General features: G+C 35.8%; 1 protein-coding gene across 1 annotated transcript in view; it reads left to right on the top strand.

Moving 5' to 3' along the window:
- Window positions 1-20,092, top strand: part of UNC5D (unc-5 netrin receptor D) — a 790,136-nt gene that overhangs the window by 705,680 nt on the left and 64,364 nt on the right. Inside the window, exon 12 of the mRNA XM_051975504.1 lies at window positions 15,795-15,963. Within this exon, the coding sequence (XP_051831464.1) occupies window positions 15,795-15,963 (169 nt within the window). The remainder of the gene's footprint in view (window positions 1-15,794; window positions 15,964-20,092) is intronic.

Genomic DNA, 20,092 nt, shown 5'->3' on the forward strand with positions numbered 1-20,092 from the left:
TCCTGGATAGCAGCCATTAAGGGACTGGCTAAATGTCAGTCTATGCCTCTTTAAAAAGGAGCCCCTCTGGAGGGGAGAAGAACAATAGGGATGGTTTCTAATCTTAGGAAGATGGCTGCAAAATGCCAATCTCTAAAATATTTCCAAAATTTGATCTGAAGGGTTTTAGTTCTCTCTGTGTGTCTCCCCAGGCACATTTGCAAAAATTTGCATATTCTATGCCCATTGCCATGACAGGGTTTTGATGAAAAATTAAGATAAATACAGAGAAGGGATTAAAAAAAAAAAAAAGCCCTAACTTCTGTTACAGAGATTCTATGTTGATTCAGTAAGATAAATTAGTGCAATTCAGATTGTCTGCATTCCTTAATCTAGCTCTCCACTCTTTCCCTCCAATTTTAGTAGAATATAGTGAACTGGACCAGAAAATAATTGTAAGGAGCTTTCTTCTGAGAAGCAATAACATGAAACCGAAGACAAACATTCATTTCTTTTTTCAATTACACTGCTCTATGGATATTTCTGCCCAGTTTGGGGGGCTAGAATTGGCAATGTCAAAAACAGTCTTACTGAAAAGGTTTCCATGAACACATGTATAATCGCTTCATCCTTCTCTCATATGGGATTTTCAGCCTTCTAACCTTTTCTGATTCTTGGCAGGACAGGAGTTAGGGCTGGGTAATACTCATTTTACTACATATGCCAAGGAAAGGATTGCCCCAATATTATTATTCTAAGGCTTCTTCGGACTTTAAATTCTGCACTATAAGAAAAATGTCCAGTGTCAAGAAGTAAGGGTGCTGGTTCCACAAGACCTTGACATTGCTTGGAAGATTTAGAGAGTAGAGTTGATTTAAAGTAAGAAGCAAAGCATGGAATAAAAGCCAAAACAAGGATAGAGGGGAATGAAATGATACTGTTTAGAGAAATAGAGAAAAGGATGAAAGGAAGAGAAGAGAAGTCAGTGCCTAGTTTAGTAAAGGACAAGTGGTAAACTGAAAGCAACTACATGCAAAATCAACTTTTTAATGACAAAATTAAAAGAGGCCAGTTCTGTTGTATTATCACTTTGCATCTTTCCACCAAAAAACGGATTTTTTTCCTTTAAAAAAAGGAACAAAGGAAGAAAGAGAGAGAAAGAAAGAGAGAGAGAGAGAAGAAAAAAGAAGGAAAGGAAGGAAGGAAGGAAGGAAGGAAGGAAGGAAGGAAGGAAGAAAGAAAGAAAGAAAGAAAGAAAGAAAGAAGAAAGAAAGAAAGAAAGAAAGAAAGAAAGAAAGAAAGAAAGAAAGAAAGAAAGAAAGAAAGAAAGAAAGAAAAAGAGAGGAGGGAGGAAGGAGGGAGGAAGGAAGGGAGAAAGAAAGAAAGAAAGAAAGAAAGAAAGAAAGAAAGAAAGAAAGAAAGAAAGGGAGGAAGGAAGGAAGGAAGGGAGAAAGAAAGAAAGAAAGAAAGAAAGAAAGAAAGAAAGAAAGAAAGAAAGAAAGAAAGAAAGAAAGACGGACGAAGGAAGAAAGGGAGAAAGGGAGAAAGAGAGAAAGAGAGATGAGGAAGAAAAGAAGCCTTTTAAAGGCAGGAAGCAGTATGGACCAGCTTTTGTTCATTTAAAAAAAGAAAACCTAAAACTAAAACTACTGTTTAACAAGAGAGAGGTTTTGAGGCAATTCATGACTTTAGTCAGTTATATGATGCTCCAAGAGATAAGACCCCTTTTTATCCTTGGTCCTTCAGAAACTACATGGGCCTTCCTCTTTCAATGCTAAGAGCTAGAAGATCTAGGTTTTGTTTTCTGTAAGAACATTGATATGAGCATTCCAAATTTTACTCCACAACTACAACTCAGCGAAGTCCCCTAGGCACCCATCTGTCATAAAGACATAGTCTAGCTCAGGACAATAGTTTCTTGTCATTCATTTCCCATACAATTGTGGTGTCATAGAAAGACACAGAATCTAAAAGTCATACCCATATTTGCTTGGACAAGTCTCTTAAATTCACTGACCCTCAATTTTCTGTAAATAAGTACCTGTTCCCTCTTATTGTATATTAATATTCCAAAGAAAGTGCTTTGCAAATCTTTAAGTGTTAAATAAACAGTAGGAGTTAGGTATAGGGAGAAAAGAACAGGATTCCTTTTTAAGAGAATCTAGGTTTAGGTTGCACACATAATGCTACCCTAGACAAGTCATTTGACCTACCAATGACTAAATAAATTAGATAACAATTACTTACCTGAATACAGGGAATTTCTACAACTGGGACTTATGAATTCACAGTTCTATATGTGTGTATACATATATGTATATACACACATATACATCTATGTATTTTATGTGTATATACACGATTACAAATTGTATAATATACACACTATCTATATACACATAATATGATATTCACAGTCCATATCCCCCTGATATCTGAAATTTCTGGAGGGAGCAAAACATGTGTCTATGTCTATTACCTAAATTTTCCCTTGATTCTGTTTCCTGGTGAGACTTTCCAGTTAGAACTTTTCTTGATCTTGTCCTTATTCTCAAACCTATTGGAAACAGAATGGCTGCCTCTCAAAAAATGTTTGATGTTACCCCTTAAACTCAATGATGAAATTATTTCCTTAATGTTTAGCTAATAGAATGGGTGAAGTGGGATCTAGGGAGATGTTGTAAGAGTAATTGCAGTAATCCAAATGATTTGATGAGCATGAAGACCCTCAGGTTTTAGAATATAGCTTTTGTTTATTATCAAGGAGCATACATTGCCCTTTGAGTTACAATTGAAAAATAAATAGTTATTCATTCAGCAAGGTACCTATTATTTGCCAGAAACTGTATTAGGAATTGGGAATATAAGAAACAGAGATTAAAAAGTTTCAGCCCTCTGCAAGCTTATATTCTAAAAAAGAGAAACAACATATGAACACAAATATAAGATTTGTTCAGAATTTTAGCAGGGATGATAGCAAATGAATGTATCAACAAAGGATTTATGTAGGAGGTAGCATTTGAGCTGATCTTTAGCTAGGAATTCTAACAGGCAGTGGTGATGAGAGCTAAGGTACAAAATTGGGGACAAGGCTGAGGACTGTGATGTGGAATGTGATAAAAACCATAAACATTTCCATTTCAGAAAATGAAAATGACTTTGTAAAATATTGCTGCTGGTACAGACTACCATGTCCTATGGACAAAAGCAAAGAGGAAAAACTTCTGAATCTTGATAGGATAGTGTAGAGAAGCATACAACTTATTTAAATCCAGCATTAATATCTTTCTTGATAAAAATGTACCTAGAGATTTATAAATTATAAATCTTAGACATAGTCCATAAATACTTTGGGATAGATTTTAATTCCTTTTAAATTAGTATAAGTTTAAAAAAATAATATAAAAATCCCTTTTTTCCTTGCTTAAAAAAATCAACTAGTGACATAAATACCTTACAATTTATAGAAAGTAAACTAATTTGCAAACTTGTATATATTCACGTCTAATTCTTTACAATGCCATTTGGGGTTTTCTTAGCATAAATATTATTGCCATTTCCTTCTCCAGATAATTTTACAGATGAGGAAACTGAGGCAAACAGGGTTAAGTGACTTGTTTAGGATAACAGTTAATAAGTGTCCTGAGTGTGGATTTGAACTCAGGAAGAGTAATGTTTCTATCTTCTGTGCCATTTAGACCCAGTGAATACACAAGTAAACTGGTCTTTCTCAATTTGCCAAAGTTTCTCTCCTCCAAAATAGAGATCCTGTCAAGTAGAATAAGAATATAATCATCTGCTCAGAGCAAACTCACTAAAGGTGTCCTCCCTGAATGAATTTTCCATAAAATAAAAAGGGAATAAAAGTAGAATAGAGTTGATTTTTCTTGAGCTCACTCACTGCCTCTTTTCCTTTAAGTCTGATGTTGTTTCTGTTGACTCTCCCGGATGTGAGTCTGTTTAAGTTCCTAAATTACTATGCATGTCTTTGGATCTAGTTCATGGGCCAGAGTGATGTATTCCAGGTGTGTTTGTGATTAGATCAGGACAGTAAGGCCAATTCTCTGCAGGCAAAGTGACCAGTCTTTTCTGAGGAAGTGTTTTTTTTTTCCTAATTTTAACAATTTACAGGAATTGCAGTCAGATCAATCCAATTGCAGTGATCGGTAAACAGTGAAAAGAATATTAGATCTGTAGGCATAAAATCTGGGATCAAATGCCAGAATTTCCTTTTATTACTTTTGTGGTTGTGAGCAAATCACTTTTTCTCTCAGAGCTCAGTTTACTCACATGTCAAATGAGTGACATTGGACTAAAAGATGTCTAGGGACCTTAGTAGCTCTAAATAAGTTAAATGGTGAAGGCTATCACAATTAATATATCTCTTTTGCCATAAACAAGTCCATTGTCCAGTCTTGTTAGGTAATGCCAAAAAAACTGAGGCAACCAAGAAATTGGTTTTTAATCATTAAATGTGAAGTTTGAGCTAGCTGACTGAATGGGACTCTTGTCCAAAGTGTTTGGTGCAGATAAAATGAGGCAGGGAACTTATATAGGGTTTTAGTTAGCTAGGGTTTGATAGGGAAAACAAAAGCAAATAAGGGGGACAAAGTAACTTGGAGGATGGACAAGCCATAATTTCAGAAAAAGATCATAACTTAATCCTGACAGGATAGGGGTCAAGATAAGAAGGGGCAATGCTCAAAAGAAGGGGGTTATCCTAGCGAGGATTGAGAGTTTATGACACAGTGGTATGTAAAGATGGTCAGAGCTTCAAGATTTTTCCTGGGTTCTTTTTAAAAACTCAATTGCAATCCTAATGGCAAGGGGGAGTGGAGTGGCTACGAGTTTTTATTTAAGGCTCAACTGTTAAGACATCTGGATTCTTGTGGAAACAATATATAAATAGAGAGAGGGAGAAGAAGAGGAAGGAGAGTTTAGAATCTTTTATTTTCATTGCCTAATGGGTAGAATATGAATGATAATTCATGTGTGTATCCATCCATCCCATGACAAGGAATTGTTTTCTATTTATGACTCAAATTTTCTGTGGTCTCCTGAAGAAAAGTATCTTTCTAAATAACAAAAAACCTGTTGCTAATAGAAGGAAGAGAATAAATTGCTTCCATTTGGGAAATACATTAATTCTTCCTGGCCACCCAGTGTTATTCAGTGTAATGGAAGAGGCAATTTACGAAATGGCATTTTAATGGTGGGGAAGGGTTAATGCACCTTTGTAAAGCTGCCATCCTTCTCTATAGTAGAATCAGGTATATTATTTTACCTAGTTACCTTGGCATAATATTATTACAAAAAAAGTAATAATTACAAAAGGGGATAAAATAACATTTAGATCTTCTGAAACTAAGGATCTATGTTATTTGGAAGTGAACTTTACTCCTCCCACACTCTAAAATTCTCTTTATATTATCTCCCTCGCCCCCTCCCCCACACGGGGGAAGGAAATACAAATTGCTGTCATTTTCATCAAAGCACATTTAAAGCCCCAGTGGTTCACAATGTAGAAGTGATTAGAGTGGCCCAAATGAGGCTTTAATTAAAGATGCAATTGACAAGATAACAATGGTTTGTGAGTGTTTGCTAATAGATCTGAATGGAAGGTGCATCTCTCTTCAATAAAAGAAAAGTCACTAGGAGACAAACTTGATTGCACATTGTAAAGGGGTCTCCAAATACTGTAATTATTTTTGTTTTTATGTTTCATTTCTTTTATTGCCCAGACTGAATAAGTAGTCCTATGGAGATATTTAAGGGAGATTATCATTTCCATTCTAGATAATCATTTCTTAATAAAGATCCAGTGAAAAAAAGGCACACTACTGCCTCACCTGTGGTCTCCTCAATGGTCAGTGGAAATATGTTCCTCCTTGCTTATATATTTTTATGACATCCCCCAAACTAATTCCCAATATTTCCTCTCCTCTTCCAAGATATGAGTACCTATGGGGTTTTATTTTAGAGATAAGACACAATCAGGAGAGATGAAAAGGAAGAAAGAGGAGAGATGGAAAACAGAGAAACTAATCTGAATTGGATAAAATCAGACCAGACACTTTGAAAACCAAGCTTCTTGAACTGATTTAAGACTTCATGTGAAGCTTCATAACTGAATGTAAGGGTCATGAAATTTTGATTTTTTATCAGTGAATGTTTGATTCACATATGTATGTATATACCTAGGGTCACATAAAATTTTCTCAGGTGAAAAGGAATCACGAGAGGAAAAAATTTAAGAATCCCTGTCCTAAAGAATGTCTTCTTTCTCTTTCCTCATATTCCCCAAGACTGAGATTTACTTGTACTCACACTAAGGATGATGAGGGATGAGGAACAGAATAAAAAGAAATCTTTTAGGAGCTAAAATCTCATAACTACAAGGCCCCCATGTTCCTCCCTTTGTTCTCTCTGTGTTTTTGTTGATGTATCTAAGAATTCATTAATTCATATTGAAGGCCTGCTCCAGGTTCCTTTAAGATAGGACTAGGATTCAGACAAATTTGATTGCACATTGTAAAGGAGCTCCCTAAATACTGGAATTATTTTTATGTTTCATTTTTTTTTTTACTGCCCAGACTGAATAACTAGGCCTATGAAGATATTTTGAGATAGATTATCATTTTCATTCCAGATAATTGCTTCTTAATAAAGGTCTAATGAAAAAAGGCACATTTTAGCCTCACTTATGGTCTCTCAATGGCCAGTTATATATTTTTATGATGGATCCAAGCTAATCCACAAAGTTTCCTTTCCTTCTGCAAGGATTCAGATTGTCTATGTCTCTCATTTTCACCAATATTTTTCCAGATCATAAATATTCTAAAGAACACCACAAAACAAACAAAAACAACCTTAATAACTTATTAGAACTAAAAGCTGCAAAAATCTGAGTGATTCATTTCTAGAGTCATTGCTTCCACCCCTCCTCCACCATCTTATTTTTCTCTCTCGTCTAAACTGGCTTATTTTCCAAGGAACTGTGATGATGGTTCAGTGAAAAATACCGACTCTGACACTGCATGAAAGATGAGGTTTAAATTGTATCTAGGAAGTCATGATTTACACATGCTTTGTGATTCCTTTGATTTATTAATGGATAAATACCCTGTGAATGTGGGTGTAAACTATGACCATTTTACATATGTAAACAATTTAATCTTTCAGTTTGATTTGACCCTGTAAGTTTTCACAGGCATCTGATATTTCTTCCAAGCTTTCACCTAACTTTCGCTCCCTTCCATTTTCCTACCTCTGCTTTTGCCCATCTTACAGATAAGATAAACAGAAACTATGCTTGGGAAGAATCAGGCTAGTTAACTCACCATTGTTTGAAAACCTGAATGGATGAACAATAAAACATCTATGAAGGGTTTATTTTGTGTCAATACAAAAATAAAAATAAAAAAATAAAGTAAATGATCTTTACCAGCAGAGAGTTTACATCCTAATGAGGGAAAACAACACACAAAAGGGAGCCAGAAGAAGATGAGATGGATTGATAGTATCATGGAAACAGTGATCATGAATTTGGACACAGTCATCATGAATTTGGACAGTCTTTAAGGGTAGGAGAGGAGAGAAGAGCCTGAGGTTTTATGGTCCATGAAGTTAGGAAGTGTCAGAAGTAAATGACTGAACAATAGTAAAAAAAAGTGAGAAGATGGGATTGTCTGTCTCCCAGATTCCCAAAACTAAGAATCTTCCAAAGCCAAAAGTCAAGAAGTCCAATAAGATAAGGTAAAATCTGACTCATCTGTCAGAGCCTAGAATCTCAAATGCAGAATCCATTGTAATAGGAGGGGAATGAGGCCATTTGTCTCTGAGCTGTTTCACTCTACTATTGCTTTACTCTTCGAAATTGACCTTTTCCCTCTCTTTATCCCCCCAAAACCACATTTTTTTCCTTTTCTCCATGAACTATAATCCAATTAGTCTTACCATTCCTTGTGGAAAGGGCATGTTAATAAACTACTAAGGCATTACATTCATATTCTTTGAGACTCTCAAACTATAACTCACTTCTCTGTTCACCATTTTCCCAATAAGTGTTACATCTCCAGTAAGAATATAAATTCCTTGAGGATGATGACTGCCTTGCTTTTGTTTTTGTATTTGCAGTGCATTTAGCATGTGTTTGATATATGAGTAAGTGGGGCAGCTAGGTGGAATAGTGGATAGAGCACCAAGCCTGGAATCAGGAAGATCTGAGTTGAAATTCAACCTCAAACACTTACTAGCTGTATAATCCTAGGCAAGTTATTTACCCCTATTTGCCTCTGTTTCTTCATCTCTAAAATGAGCTGGAGAAGAACATGGCTCTAGATATTTCACCAAGAAAATCCCAAATGCAGTCATGAAATGTATACATGACTGAAATAACTAAAGAATGAAAATGTATATTATATCTCCACAGATATTCTTCAGCGCCTTACACAAAGAACAATTATTGATCAGTGATTCACTATCTGTAAAAATTTGTACACAAATTAAGGGAAGCAAATGGTCATTTCCTCTGCCAATCTCTTTCTCTGATGCTGTTATTATCTTTTTTCCTCTTCAGTCGTCATTACCTCCTCCAAAAACAAATATATAAACAAATAAATAAATCCTCCCTCCTTAGGATTCAGATACATAAGTAAAAATTAAGCTAATCTTTTACAGAAGCCCTTAGGAAACTTCCATGAGCAATAGCATCCTCAGAATCTAAGTAAGTTAGACTATTATACAGTGGTACAGTGAAAAGAATGCTAGATTTTAGTCACAAAATTTGGGTTCAAATACTGATTCTGTATGACTTTGAGAAATCACTTAATCTTAAGCCTGTCTCCTTTTCTATTAAATAAAAGAGCTAGTCCTGCTAGCTACAAATGAAATACTATTTATAAATTACTTAGCAAGGCTCCTGGCACATAGTAGGTACATAAAAAAATTCTTTTTCCTCCTCTCACTTCCTCTAAAGTCTTTTTCAGCTCTAAATCTATAGCCCTATATGATTCTATAATAGATCTTGATGGAGCTTATTCAGATTCTCTAAATGGGGCTCATAGGTAAAGGAAATGTTCTGGCTGAGAGAAAAAAATATATAGATGAACCAGAAAAAAATTGAGATTTCTGCAGAATTGACAATGGAGAAAAATACTGGTAAGTTTAAAGGCAGTAGAAAAACAGCTAAAACTCGGTATCTACTTTTGGATTGGAAGTGGGAGGATAGAATTGCTGTCTTTCTTGAGCTCCTCCCCATCCTCCCCCATATCCAGGGTTGTGACTAAGTACAGCTCCCATCCAACTGCCTTTTTATGTTCGTTCTATTAAAATATGATTTAATTATATATTGACCTGGGGTTTGACATTGTAAAACGATCATTAATTGCTTGTCTTAATTTCCTGAATGATCTGCTGAGTAAAAGTGATCAAAACCAAAATTAATCTATAATATAGACCCAATAACATATTAGAAGGAAAGCAGGGAGGAATAATTAACTAATGCAGAAAATCAACAGCAATGGAGGCAAAAGAAGTCTAGAATTTAGGAATTGACTCTCCTGCCTGCAGGAGACAACATCTTGTATGTTGAGCTACAACCTCCTGAATCTTAAGAACAGACGCAAAATCAGTTTTGATGCCCTCCTAGATATTCCTTATTAAGCAGTCGCTTTTCTAAAGCCAGCCCTGTATAAAGTCACATTTTTCACTATTACTATCCTGCAGAATGTACCTAGACATATATAAATTTATCACTTTTACAATATAACTCTGAGGTTTACACCAATTTCTTGTCCTGCTTTATCCCCGTTAGGATTATCCTCAGGGAGAGGGATAGAAGAGAGACTCCTTCTTATAAGGCATATCTTTTTCAGTTTGAACAAGGTTTCCTCCCCATCCTATCCTGAAATATGTTTCCTTTCATTGACCCTTTCTCAGAATTCCTCTCATTACTCACCCCTATGGTTTAAGGTATCAGAAATAGGATAAGAATAAGGATTAGATTTGTGGTTTCAATGCTATGGGGAGGTCCCTTACCTGGGAGCTACCAATCAGTTCATCAATTCTCTATAAACTGTCATCTTAAAAAGTTGCCTAGTGCCCTGAGTGATTAAGTGACTTCCCCACAGCAACATAGTCAGTATACAGGTTGTTCCAAAACTCTGTACAGTGTTAAGCTTTAATTGCTCAAAGGCACATAGCTCCCCCTTTCCTCACTCAACCCCTGTTCTCCCATGTCTGAAGCAGAATTAAATCTTGGTCTTTATGGCTTCTGGCATAGTTCTTTATGTACTGTACCATGTTTTCCTTCAGAAGGCTCCAAAGGAGATTCTTAAAATGTAATTATATTAGATGAAAAATAAAAACAGGAAGTTTTACCTGGGGTCAAAAATGTTGGCCTTAATTCTCTCAGCCCTGCAGGCTGCTTTTTTTTTGTAACTTGGGGCAAATAATTTAAATCCTCCAAGTATCTTTATTCCACCAGTAAAATATAATTCATATTTATTGGTAATACCACCAATAAAATAATGTTTGCCTTGTCCTATCTGACAGAGTTGGATGAAAATCATTAGACAATTTATATAAAAGGGATTTGTAAATCAACATAGGTCTTATAGATATAAGATATTTTTCTTTTTGACACTGGTAGTCCTAGTCTTAGTGCTTTCATTAGTAGTAATAATCTAACAACATACTGGAAAAGATATATCATTAGTAAAGCATTATCAGCTTATTAACACCAGATTTATTTGTTATATTATTCCAAGCAGGAAATTTGAATGGGCCTCAGAACAAAGTGTTATTATTTTTGTTGTTGTTTTTGGTTTTGTTTTGCTTTGTTTTCCCCAAAAAAGGAGGGATTGTCACAGTCTGGTAGGGAAAATACGGTACTGTAGATCCTAGAGGATTAAAAAAACAGAGGCAATGTCTCATTGGACATTGGAACAATGGAAGGTTGCTTTGAGATTCTTTCCTTAACACTAGGAAATAGGAGAGAACTGAGTAGTATTTGAATATGCTGGCATTTCCTTAGAAGTATTCAAGGGAGTTAGATGATAAAAAGAGGGATAGTAGATCTTCTCTCCAACTGAATTATACTTGATGGGGAGAAAATACATAGTAATAATATCTACAGTGAATTCAGAAGAAACACTAATTGATGATGTTTAGGACAGTAAAGATAGGAGGCCTGGATTCCCTTCATAAGCGTTGACACTTGAACCTCCTCTATTTGTGTGGTCACCATGTAGAGCAGAGATCTTCATGTTTTTTGTACCAAGACTGGGAAAATGATGAAAATTATAGTCTGAGCCACTCAAAAGCTGCTCCTATGAATTTTATCAACTTTTCTTACTCAATATTTTCTATTCATAGTGAAAACAGCCTAGCAGTGGGGATCAGTATTGAGATAGGAATCAGGGAATTCCAGTCTCTAGGAAACTAATAAAGAAGCGAGACTTGGCCAGAACTGTCCAAATCAACACTCTGGGCAATAGGTGGATTTCATAAGATTGCTGACTGAGATAAGAGAAGAATGATCTATAAGGAAATGAAGGGACAGTTGAATAATATACTATCACAAAGCCCATCACACAGTAGGCACTTAATGTTATGTAATTAAATAGAATTGGATATCTATTGCCTGTTTCATAATTTTTCCTAGTGCTGTCCCTTTCTCGGAATTCTGGTATCCATAAGTATAACAAATGTCAGCATTTCTGCAGCACTAACATGGTAGTTCCCATATGTTTTCACAAGCACATTATTCTGCCACTTACTTTTTTTAAGATGGAGAAAGCCAAGTATAGGAACATGAGGCAATTTCCTCCAGGACATTCAGCAGCTCAGTGAGGGTTAGAATTTAAATTTACAAACCTATCCTTTCTAGGCTAGCCTATAAGAAGCCATTATCTCCACCAAGACTGGCTTTATATTAATTATAGTTTTTAGAATTTGAGGTTTACACAATCAGGATTTCCCTCTATGTCTAGAATAAATCTCCTTCGTATGTACCTTGTATTCTACAGACTGGGTTACAGAGGCATCCTGGTATAGGGGTACATGTGCTAGATCTGACATCAAAACACTTGGGTTCAAATCCTGACTTTGCAACTGGAGGTGACCTTGGTATTTAACCTTTCTGGTGGAAAGGTTTCTCTTCTACAAAACTAGGGCATTAGACCACAAATTCTTTAAGATTACTTCTAGTGCTAGATATTTTACATTGGGTTCCTAATATAGTACAAGTTTAAGACTTTTGGAATATTATTTTACTATTTAATTGGAATACTATTACTATTTAAAGGTGTTAGTTTATAGATAATAGTAATTCAGTTTGTACTATCTCAGAAAGCTTATACAATCTTTCTCACTGTTAAAAAAAAGCATACCAACTCCACTATGGTTTTCATGTATCAAATGTTTAATTTTTTTTAAATCTCCTTTTGTTTATACATTTCACTTTTGCTTTTGCAATTAGGGATTTTTAATCTCAAATTTTCCAACTCTCTACCAGAAAAAAATGCCCATGATTTCTACATTCATGGCTTAGAATATGAACTGTGATTCCTAAGTTTAGTCTCATTGATATGGCTATTATTGTTGTTTTGCTTTTCCCTTGAGAAAGTCTAGGTGTCAGACTATTAGACTGAAAACTCCTGGGGTTAACTTTTTCCAGATATTTTTAATATAACTTTATTTCATTGCTATGTTATTATCTGTACTGATGTAGCTTGCTATTCTTTTATGCATTGGTAGGAAGTCCTGAGTTGCCTAAGCCTGACAAAAATGCTCAGTGAGCAGCATTTTTGTTCTTGGACAACAGACACATCTTATATCACCAGGTCTACCTTCGGTGTATTTCCATCTTAGACGGACTACTCCAAGTAGCTCCTTCAGGAACTCAGGGTTACTTGAAAGCTCCAGTAAGGTATCAAGGCAGAACCCCAAGAAGAAAGCAATAACAGAGAAGTAAAATATAGTACTGTACTACTACAGCAGGAGAGTATGAGTCAGGCATTTTGGGTTTTGTTCCTATCAGTTTGATTGACTTCTCTGTGACCTTATGCTTGAAACACCTGCCTCCACAGGTGTGTGATGAGTGTTAATTAATATTTGTAAAGCCCTCTGATTGCCACAGATAGAAGGAGGCAGGAAAGGGCAAATTATCATTAATCATGGAAAAATGGAGAGATTATATTTTGTTCCTTCACTGGAGACTCTACACCCACTCACATTATTTTCACTGTAGGGGATTAGATATAAATCTTGATTTACTTACTTTGCACTTATGGAAATAGCCAGTATCTGCTTTATGCAAAGCTCCCATCCCATGCTTTGCTTAATACCCAATATGTACTGCCTCTGACTCCTAATGCTGTTTAAGTTATTACAGAAAGGAGTCTTGCTATTCACAATGAGTGTGAGAGTTCATCTAATTAGCTGATTTCAGTTCATTTGGCATTAAATAATTCCCCAAATTCCCATATGTTTGAACAATATGTTCAACAAGGGGGATGATTCTCTGAAAGCAATTAAATAGTTCTTTTAGGAGAGCTTGTCATCGGTCACTCACAAGCATCCCTGCTATTCCTGTACGTGATGAATGCAGGCACCAATTACACAAAAACCGCTTAACCCTCCCTAATGGCCCCTGGCAGTGGTCCACGGCTGCTGCCACATGCTGGTTATAGCACACATTTAAATTTTACGTTTTTCAGACCTCGAGCACATTGTTCTAAGCTGTTCATGAAGACTTCCCAATGGCTAATGGGCCACTTTCCAAACCCCCTCTTGTTTGCCCCCCTCTAGTCCCCTCAAAAAAACCTTTGTTTTTGCCCTTCCGCTCCAAAAGCTCAGCTTACTTCCTTTGGAGAATCATCACCTGTGACTCACTTAATCTGATCATGGTGCCTGAGAGTCAATGCAGGATGGTTTTCAGCTTCACCTGTATTTTGCTTCAGACAGGGGTGGGAATCGTCCAACTTGGGGCTGTAGTTAACTTTAAGTAAACCTAAATGCCTTTGTGTCTGTACAGGGTGCTGCTTTGTGAGGCAGTAGTGAAAAGGTATGTGTCAGTTGTTGATTTAATAACTACCATAGGCCAGAGATGATGGACTTGCTGAGGTAAATATCTTGTTTTTTGCACCTGCAAATCACAGATAACAAGATACAAGGGCAATTGCTAACTTGTGGTGGAGCGAGAGAGAAAAAAAGATAAAAAGAAGAGACAGAGAGTGAGAGTGGTTGAAAGAGAGATTGGCAGAGAGAAAAGAGGAAAAAAGAAGAGAAAATCATTAGAATATAATGTCAACAAAATTTAGAGACTAAAATGTGAATGACCTCTTTCATGAGCTTGTATAAAAGCTATTACAAAATAAGAACATTGGAAACAGGATTTCTTTTATCAAGGAGGAAGCTTTTTCAATCACTGGTCACTGATCGTTCATACCTGCTGTTGTAGAAAGAGTGATGGATTAAATCATAGGTTCTGTGTTCAAATCTGATTCTGACAGTAATTACCTGTGTTATCTTGAGCAAGTCACGTAAGCTTTTTGGGCCTCAGTTTCTTCATCTGTAAAATGAGTTGGTTGCATTAGATCATATCTAATTATATATCTGTGAGTCTACAACTTCAGTAATTATAATATTTTCATGCTTCAAAACTTCTAAGAAGTTTTCATACTTCTTTCCTCCAAGAGCCTCAATATTAACTCTACCCTAATGTAAGCCTCTAATTTTATAAATTAAAAAAAGGCAAGGAAAGACAATGCAAATTATCCAAGGCCCTCTAGCCAGGAATTGAGAAAAGGGGTTGGTGGGAAAAAGAACATCCTAGGATCCTCCATCTAACTATTGTATTAGAATTCGCAATTACCTCCCAAAGGACAAGGAAATAGAAGAAAGAAAAGGAGAAATGAAATAGGGACTCATTCAGTGAGGTGGATTTTTTTTTCCTTCTGTTAACTGTCATTTTCTTTCATCTGTCTCATGACTCTGCATTCTCATTATGAATTATTCACAATACAGAGAACAAAATAAAAAATGTGAACACCAGGTTTGTGTGGGATGACGTTAAATTTAGACACCAAACGAGGGAGATTTGAAAGATCTATATTCATGTATTTGAAAATGCATATTTATATCTGTCTGCTGTGCTGTCAATATGTATAACCTATGTATTTGTGCATTGGCAGAAAATACATTTTCAAAATGAGGAAAGTTAACGCTCAATCTGCACATAGCTGAAGGGCTGTTTTGTTATATAATAAGTTATTGTCATTATTTACTACTATGAAAAATATTGTCGATAGTATCATTGGAAGGAAAGAATCTGGTGGCAACATTGTCAGCATCAGCTGTTTTCATCATGTTTGAACATTTGGACTTGGGTGTTCCATCAGTAGGACTCTTGCATTGCAGCTGGGAGAGGGGTTTTGGTGGTTCTGACCCCTGATCCCCATCCTTTCTCCAACTCTGCACTGCAAAGATGAGTAGGCATTTGTCAGTTTCCCCTTTCCCCACACCCTGGATTTGAAATGCGGGCTTTAACTCACTCTGTAGGCATCAACTGTTAAGAGCCTTGTTCAGCTGTTCTACAGCAAAATTGCTAGGTGTAAATAGAATTACTTTGCATGTATGTGACCCATCTTCTGGGCTGTGAGCAGTGCAGAAAACTTGGTTTATGTTCATCCCTCAAGTACCACTACTTTCTCCCTGACCCTACTTGTTAATACATGAAATATGACTGTGCTATGCTGACTCACCCTTCTTTTTGGCTCATGTTTCCTCTTTTCCTCCAAATATAAACAAAGCCTCCAACCAGATGGATCAGAAGTTCTCCTGAGTCCTGAAGTCACCTGTGGTCCTTCAGACATGGTAGTCACCACTCCATTTGCCTTGACCATACCCCACTGTGCTGATGTCAGTTCGGAGCACTGGAATATTCATTTGAAGAAGAGGACCCAGCAGGGCAAGTGGGAGGTGAGACCAATTTTTTTCGCCAAAACAATAGTATGTCTGGTGGGGAATCCTAACTAGGAGATGAACTTAACCTCTATTACTTGTTTTGTGATTTTTAAATATTTATTTCTTCTCAGGGGTCATATGCTCTATAAACCCTTTATAATCAACCCTTTCAGCACTGACAATGAGGGGAAAAAAAGTTACAGTTAGATATCTACTCAGATATGTACCTCTTTGTGCTCAGTTCTAATCCTCTTCTATTTGAACTTGTATTGGGGTATTAAATAGGAGACCAGAAACAATAGTTTATCCAAACTCCTGATTTAGTTTCAGAATGAACTGCGAAATACTACACATTCCAAAAAACAAGAGCATACTATTAAGTATTATGTAATTCCCTAATGATGAGTATGACCCGAACCTTGTATTAAGCACCCTTCTCTTTCCCCTCTACAATTTTTATTTGGTGACATTATCAATTTAATTGTCATTCATGTGAAGATGACTCCAAGATCTTTATATCAATTAGTCCATCAGTAAGCATTAAGCATTTATAATGTGTCAGGCCATTGGGTTAAGCACTAGAAATACATGTATGAATGTACATAATGAATCTGCAGTTCTATGTGCAATTAAGTTTTTTTTTAATCATCCTGCTATGTTAGTGAAATGCTTATTTATTTCATAAATTAAAAATAAAATAAAAAATTGAAATAATTTTATTCAAAGAAAGCCTAAATTCAAATGGGAGTAAACAATATATATGTGAATTTAAAGAGAACAAATATAAAAGAATACAAAATATAAAGCAGTTTGGGAGTGAGGATAGTTCATATAGAAGATGGTGCTTAAACTGCATGTAAAAGGAAGTGAAGTTGTAAGGAGGGAATTGAAGCATGGGGGATAGCAGTACAGAAGCATGGAGATTGAAGATGAAGTATTGACTGTGAGAGAGCAATGTTGGCTATGTAACAGAGCAAAATTGTTCACTGAGGCTGAAAAGAGGGGTTGAAAACATGTTATTTAAGGCATTAGAAGCTAAAGAGAGGAGTTCATAGTTTGTTCTTAAAGCAATAGGATTTTTTTTTTTTTGAGAAGAGTATCATATGGTCAGGAAAATCATCTACACTGTCTTTGACAGCAGTTTGTGAGATAGACTGTAATGGTGAGAGATTTGAAGTAAGATCAATTAGGGTGACTGTTGCATTCATTTGGTTGTGTGATGAAGGTCTAAACTACAGCTTCTTAAGCTTTTTTCATTAGCAGTCCCTTTTCCCCTGAAAAAAATTTTATGTGACCCCCAGGTATATTGCTATATGAAGTAGAGATACAAATCAAACAGTTACTGAGAATAAATCTTAATTTCACAACCTCCATTCAGTTAGGAGACATGTAGGATCATGAACCACAGTTTAAGAAGCTGGGGTCTAAAATAAGTTTATAGTTGTGCAATTGGAGAGAAAGCATAGAAAACAATGGATATTTTGAAAGAATTGGCAAAATTTAGCAACTAATTGGATATATGTGGGACAGACAGTCAAGAGTAATACTGAAGTTAGGGATTTGGAATACTGAAGGAGTAGTGATTCTTTTGACACAAAGAAATTTGGAAAACGTTTGTATTTGGTTTAAAAAATGAGTTCATCTTTGGATATATTGAATTTGAATTGTTTCTGAGACATACAATTTAAAGTGTCCAACAAGCAAATGGTGGTGGGAAACTGTGAAGATAATGGGCATGAATATGTAGATATGGATGGTATGGAACAAATATATCTGGCACTTATCAACTTTGAGATGATTGTTAAATGTAAGTGAGCTGACAAGGTTACCAAAAGAGAATATAGAAAAAGAACAGAAGCAAGCATAGGATGAAAGCTTGGGGAACATCCATAGTTAGGAAGTATAACACAGATGATGAGGCAACAACAGAAACTGGAGAGTATTGTATGGAGGAGAGTAAGAACAGAATAGAGCTACATAAATACAGAAAGGAGAATATGAACAACAGTGTCAAAATGCCAAATACAAAAAGATAGAGGATTGAGGATGGAGGAAAGGGCTACCCCTGCATCCCTAAACACATAGCTTTCTTTGACTTATCTATCATCTGAATGTCTAATCTTCACCCTAGTCACTATCCTGAGCTCCAGTCCTTCAAATGACTATTGACGTTTTGAACTGAATAATCCATATATATCTCAAATTCAGCACATCCAAAAGAGAATGAAGTAACTTTCCCCCAAAAAATTAAGCAACTGCTAAATTTCTCTATTTTGTTGAGCCTCCAACATCCTTATACTCCTCCAAGTTCACAATTTTCTGTTATCCTTTCCTCCTTCTTCTCCCCAACTCTACACAATCAAAAGGTGCCCAAATCTTAATGTTTCTGCCACCACATTATCTTTTGAATGTGCTGCTTTTCTCATCTCCTGCAGCTTCTTCCTTTCTCTTTCTTTTTTTTATTAATGATTTTTATTTTCAAAACATATGAATAGATAATTTTCAACATTCACTCTTTTTTTTTAAGTTTTATTTTACAATAACTTTTTACTGATAGAACCCATGCCAGGGTAATTTTTTTTTTTTTTTTACAATATTATCCCTTGCTCTCGTTTCTGTTCAGATTTTTCCCTCTCTCCCTCCACCCCCTCTCCTAGAAGGCAAGCAGTCCTATATATTTCAACATTCACTCTTGCAAAACCTTATATTCCAAATTTTTTTTGCTCCCTTCCTCCCCAACCCCTCCCCTAGAAGGCAAGTAAATCAATATATGATAAACATGCTGTAGCTTCTTCCCATTGTTCTTCCTCCCTCAAATCCATTCCACACCCAGCTGTCAAAGAGATCTTCCTAAAGCACAGGTCTGAATGTCATTCCTTAGTCAAACTCCAGTTATTCCCTATGATCTCTAGGATCAAATATAAATTCCTCTGTTTATCATTTCAATCCCTTCAGAACCTAGCCTAGCCTTCCTTCTCAGCCTTGTCTCACCCCGTCAAAGTATGTGGTCCTACTAATCTTACAGTTCTGTGCACCTTTCCCCTCACTACACCCACATATACATGCATACATACATACCAAACCCCCCCCCACACACACACACTGCTGTTTTGTATAATCTGCCCGTGGGTACCCAGTTTCCACCTGAAGTAGCTTGCTTTCAGGAGTTTTCAGAAAAGGAGGGAAGAAAAGATTACCTATTTTAAAAAAATGTTTATATCTTCAGATGATGAAGAGCATTCCCAACATTACAGCTATCTCCATATTCAGGATTTTGCTTCCTGAATTCATACATACATCTTATTTCCATGCCCTCATTGCTTTTATATTTGGAAGAAATTTCCTTGGAATCGTGAATTTTATGAATTTCCTTAACAGAACAGGCAAAATTATATCTCGGCGAAAACACCAGTTTGAGTAGCAATGTAGAACAAGAGTATTGGATTTGAAGTCAGAGAACTCAGTTTAAAATTGTGACTTAGCTACTTATTACTTGTATGAATTTACGTAAGTTACATCCCAGGGCTTTAGTTTCCTCCATATAAAACAGGTTCACTAATCTTTAAGTTATTTCTAGATCTACAACCTAGAATTACTTTGAATAGACCTTCTATTTTTATTAACCATATAATCTTGGACAACTTATTTTATCATTTTGAGACTGAGTTCCCTTATCTGTTAAATAAAAGTGGACTCCATAATCATAGCTCTAAGTTTTAAATTTTATGACCCAACGTAACAATTCATTTGGCATTTTTAAAAAATTTATTTTCTCTACTTTTTTTGCTAACTTAATTTCCCTTTCTCTGTATTGTTTCACTAGTTTATCAGTATTTTTTGTTTGTTTATTTGTTTATTTGTATTGAAGGTTTTGTTGTTAAGGGAGATGGCATTGGGTTTCTGTTTTTCCAGCTCTAGCAAATGACAAATAGCTAAGAGCTAAGTGGAGAAATTTAGCAGGAGAAGCTACTCAAGCCGAGTGTTTAATGGGGCTTCATGAATGGTTCTGTTATGCTGCAGGGCAAAAACAACCTATGATGAAAATATGAATTATTTTGATGAATACCAGAAAAAGGTGGTTAAAAGCAGACCAACATAAAGATTTCCCTTATTGATTTTGATATTCAAGACAATTTCTTAACTT

Source organism: Antechinus flavipes, chromosome 2 (assembly GCF_016432865.1).
Source record: "Antechinus flavipes isolate AdamAnt ecotype Samford, QLD, Australia chromosome 2, AdamAnt_v2, whole genome shotgun sequence".
Taxonomy (NCBI): domain Eukaryota; kingdom Metazoa; phylum Chordata; class Mammalia; order Dasyuromorphia; family Dasyuridae; genus Antechinus; species Antechinus flavipes.